The following is a 4270-nucleotide window of genomic DNA, read 5'->3' as shown; positions in this document are numbered from 1 at the left end:
GTCCGTCCGTCCGTCCGTCCGCCGAGCCGCCGGTGAGTGCCGTGCCGTGCCTCCCCAGAGCCCCCCCCCCGGGCCCAGCTCCCGAAGGGTCTCTGCACCCGTATCCTGTTCCCCCCCGCCTTGCTGAGCCCCCCGTGGGGAGATCCCCGGGGAGCAGGACGCGGTTTGCAGCCTGCGGGACGGAGGCTCCCGGCTTTGGCTTGTGGCCACCTGCTCCTCCCCCGCCCCCGCCGTGTGCCGCCTGGGGTTCCATCGGGTTTTCCCCTGAGTTTTCACCAGCGCTGCCGCCTCCACAAACCCACTGGTGGCCCCGTCCCGCGTGTGCTGGTTCAGAGGCAGCCTGAGCCCAGGGCTGGCCCTCGCCCGTCTCCTCTCCGCCGGCTGTGCTGGTATTTTCAGCCCTCTGAAGCGTCTCTGTGTGACCGCTCCAGCCTCGCCTCCCCTCCCCAGGGACGGATCCGGATCCGGAGGCAGTAAGCGGCACATCCCTGGGGAGCAGCTGCTGGGCTCGCTGCCCTGCTCCGCTGTCAGGTTGCGGTGTGCTGTTGTTGCTGGTCGCCCAGGCTCAGCATGGTCCAGGGCCCCTGTTCAGCCCTGCCGTAACTTCCCCGAAGGCAGAGGAAGAAGCTGGGTTCAGGACCAAGAACCTTGCCTGTTTAGGACCAGCTCTTACTGGGTTGGGCCCCTGCTCACTTGTGGGATGAGCTGGAAGGATGGCCGAGCTGTCCAGGGAGCTGGATGTGCTCAGAGCTCTGGGGGGGGGAGTTGAGAGGCAATGTCAGCCCTGAACTTGCTGTAAGGAGCGAGCGCTGGCAGCCTGCCCGCAGAGAGGGGGCCCGGAGCCTGGGTCTGCCCCCTCCCCAGCCCGGTACTGCTCCCGAGAGGCTTTTGCTGGGGCTGTCTGCCTGGTGCCTGCCCCAAACCCTTCCCTCCACTGACTTCTTGTCCCCAGCGATGGCTGATGAGCTCAGTGACCTGCTGCGGGAGTTTGATGAGGTGATAGAGGACTTTGACCGAGGCCCTGCCTGTCAGTATGAGCAGCACCTGGAGGAGCTGAAGAGGAAAGCAGGACACAGCGTGTATGACAGTGGCATCGATGAGCTGGAGAGTGAGTCCGGGGCTGGGGAATGAGAGATCCTGGGGGAGGATGGTGTCCATCAGGATGGAGTTGCTTTGGGAGCTTGGGGGTTCCTCCATGGTAAAACCACAGCACTTCCAGCTGATCCCACCTCTGAGTTACCCACCCGACTCATCCCTTGAGGGCTGGATGGGTAGCATGAGGTGATGACCACTGGATCCTGGCACAGGACTTGCCAACTTCTGCTGGGGCTCCTTCTGCTGGGGCGGCTGCTGCAGGACTGCACAAGGCTTGAGATTACCAGGAGCTCAGAGGGAACCAGTTGGCTGTAATAACCCTGAGGGGTCCCTGTGGCCATGCCCAGGCAGCCTCGGGTGCTGTTTGGCCTGGCAGAGGAGCTCAGTTCCCTTTTTCCAAGCATTCCTTGCAGCGGGTGGAGAGTAGATGGGCTGGCCAAGAGTGAGGGTGAACCAAGGACCCTATGCCACACACATGATCGGTCCCTGGTCCTGCAACTTGTTTATAAGGTGCCTGTAGTTGCAGACAGTGACTGATGCTTTGAATCTGCAGGTACCAGCACGTCCCCAGGGAGCAGTCTTAATTCCAGCGAGGAGGACCTCAACACCCCTGCCAATGCTTACCCTTCCAAAGGTGAGGCTGAAAGATCTGTCTGAAGGGCAGTTTGCCAGGGCTTCCTTCTGTATGCTTGGCTTGGCTCAGCAGTGATGGGCTACCCTGCGTGGGGGGTGCCAATGGGGCCCTACAGGATTTGGAGGTGGGAATGAGCCCTGGGGTCCCGGCTGGATCCTGGAAGAGGTATGAAGGTGGATTGGCATGTTTCCAGTCAAGGCTAGACTTAGCCAGAGGTCTATTTAGGAGGGTCACAGCGAGGGGCTTTGTTCCTGACCTGGGAAGTGCAGGATTGTGCAGGGATGAGACAGCACAGGGAAGGTGAGCACCCTTCCCACCATGTATCGATCCAGCTCTGGCCTCAGGTGAGCCCTTGCTGACTGACCTTGTGTGCGTGGGAGGATGTGCCCTGCCTCTCCGCTTTCCCCCACACTGAGCCTGAAGTGCCACTGGCTGGGTTATGGGATGCTGATCTGCGTGATACCTGTGGGCACCATCCTACCCCCAGAGCTGGGGCTTGAGATCAGGGGCAGAGGAAGTGTGGGGTTTTGGCTGTGAAGGGCAGAGGGGGGTGTGGGGAGTGGAAATACTGCGTGTCTGCAGGTCAGAGGGAGTGTAAGGGGTGGAAATACTGTGTGTCTGCAGGTCAGAGTTAGTCCTGGGGTTTTCCTGCCAGTGCTGCCCTCAAGCAGCGTCCTTGGTGAAACCCCTTGCTCCTCAGCTCTGTAACTCCCAGCCCTGATCTATGTGTGCACACAGGGGTGGGGGGAGCACCCTGCCCTGGGGATGGGTGATGCTAGAGCTGCCCTTAAGCCCCATGTGAGTGTGGGACTCCAGAGCCAGGTGGTGCTGGGCAACTGCTTGGAAAGGTTCAATGCTGTTGTTTTGATGCCTTCAGCAGCTGGATACAAGGGTGGGCTGTAATCCCACAGAAGTCCATTGACCCACGGAGATGCTGTGCTCGGAGGCATTTGGCTGGGATTATTCCTGAGCTGTGCAGTGATCAGGCCCTGTTGCATGCGCAGCCCCCCCCCCGTAACCCCCTCCCACCGCTGCCAGGCAGCACTTGGCTGGTACAGAAGCAGCAGGCAGCTGGAGCAATTGTGGTTAGAAGCAAGGGGTAGGAATCTTTCTTCTTCTAAATTAGAGCTCGTGTGGAGGAATGGGAGAGACCTGATCGTGTGTTTCTCTCTGCTAGCTAAGCTCGGAGACACGCAGGAGCTGGAGGAGTTCATTGCGGATCTGGATAAAGTGTTGGAAGGTACGTACACAGCTCTGATCCGTGCACTTCCTGAGCCCCAAGCTGCATCCAGTGTGGCAGAACGCCTGGGCTGGGGCTTCTCCATTGCTTCTGGCTTGGCAGAGCCTGGCCCAGCACCTGTCCTAGCTGGGGCTCCCACTGCAGGGAGCTTAGAGCCTGGTTTTGGCTGCAGGGGTGGAATTCTTCTGTCTTTTCTTCTTGGCGGGGGGGAGCTCATCTGGATTTCATCCTCCCATCCCCCTTGAAGTGCTTTCAGCTGGGGCAGAAATTCCACTGCTTGAGTGTCTTTCCCTCTCTGGTGCCTCAGTTTCCCCCAATGGGTGAAGTGGAGGTGGCAGTGCTGTCCTGGTGGAGGGGTTTGGGGATGTGAAGGCCAGGTTGGTCCTGACGACGAAGGCCTGCAAAAAACGGTGGCCAAACAGTGCAACCTGCAGAGCTATTGACATTTTCAGGAAGATGTACAGATGCTTGTGGCTCTCTGCCTACAGCATCCCTCCAACTGCTGCTCAAAGGCTTTTCTTTGCTATGGGGGGGAAAGTGAGCAGAAGGAGAAGAGTATTTTTCCTTGTGGTATACCCCAGCCTGGGAAAAAATCAGCCCTGTGGAAATATCCCATCTGGAAGGAGGAAAGTGAGGATTCAGACTTGATAAGTACCACCTAACACATGCCTGCGGTAGTGCCCCTTGGGGCGTGTCAGCACTGAGCAAAGCTGTGGGCAGGTCTCAGAGTGAGACTTCTGCATCTGTGGAGTGGGAACAGCTTCAGAGGGTCTGTGTGGTGGCAGAGAGGGGAATCCCAGCCCTCGGGGAGCACGGATGGGATGGGTCGTAGTCTTCTCCTGCAGATGTTTTTCTCCTGACAAAGGGCTCGGCTGCAGTTGCCCTTGGGGCAGGTGATAATGCCGTGCTGGGCATCTCTGGCAGCTTTACCCAGGCAGCTCTGCAGTTCTGTGAGGTTGGCTGGTCCCCAGTAGCTTCCTTGCTGGGGAAACTGAGGCAGAGGCCACACTTCCTCTCCAAAGGGGTCCCTGGGTGACAGGCTGGAAGCACAGAGAACTTGATTTAAAAAAAAATAAAATTAAAAAAAAGAAGTATTTCCCCCTAGACAGGCTGCAAAAGTCACAGTTCTGAGTATCTGTTCCCTTCCCTTCTGAGTGTCCAAAATGACGTGGCTGGGGGAAAGCGTTGCTTCTGCTGGCCCTGAGCCATACTGGGAGGCAGTGAAGCAGGAAGGGAACCAGAGCCCCCCCCCCCCCCCATTTTCGCCTAAAACCAGCTCGTGTCGTAACAGGGGCGCGCCG

At 58.7% G+C, this 4270-nt stretch overlaps 1 protein-coding gene across 1 annotated transcript in view; it reads left to right on the top strand.

Moving 5' to 3' along the window:
• Positions 1 to 12: 12 nt before the first annotated feature.
• RGCC (regulator of cell cycle) overlaps positions 13 to 4270 on the top strand; it is a 4779-nt gene continuing 521 nt past the window's right edge. The window contains exons 1-4 of the mRNA XM_010569116.1: positions 13 to 32; positions 953 to 1108; positions 1649 to 1729; positions 2907 to 2969. Of these exons, the coding sequence (XP_010567418.1) occupies positions 955 to 1108; positions 1649 to 1729; positions 2907 to 2969 (298 nt within the window). The 5' untranslated portion in view covers positions 13 to 32; positions 953 to 954. The remainder of the gene's footprint in view (positions 33 to 952; positions 1109 to 1648; positions 1730 to 2906; positions 2970 to 4270) is intronic.

Source organism: Haliaeetus leucocephalus, unplaced genomic scaffold (genome assembly GCF_000737465.1).
Source record: "Haliaeetus leucocephalus isolate CR32 unplaced genomic scaffold, Haliaeetus_leucocephalus-4.0 Scaffold262, whole genome shotgun sequence".
NCBI classification, from domain to species: Eukaryota; Metazoa; Chordata; class Aves; order Accipitriformes; family Accipitridae; genus Haliaeetus; species Haliaeetus leucocephalus.
The sequence above is the reverse complement of the archived record's forward strand: the minus strand, read 5'-3'. Positions and strand labels throughout refer to the sequence as shown.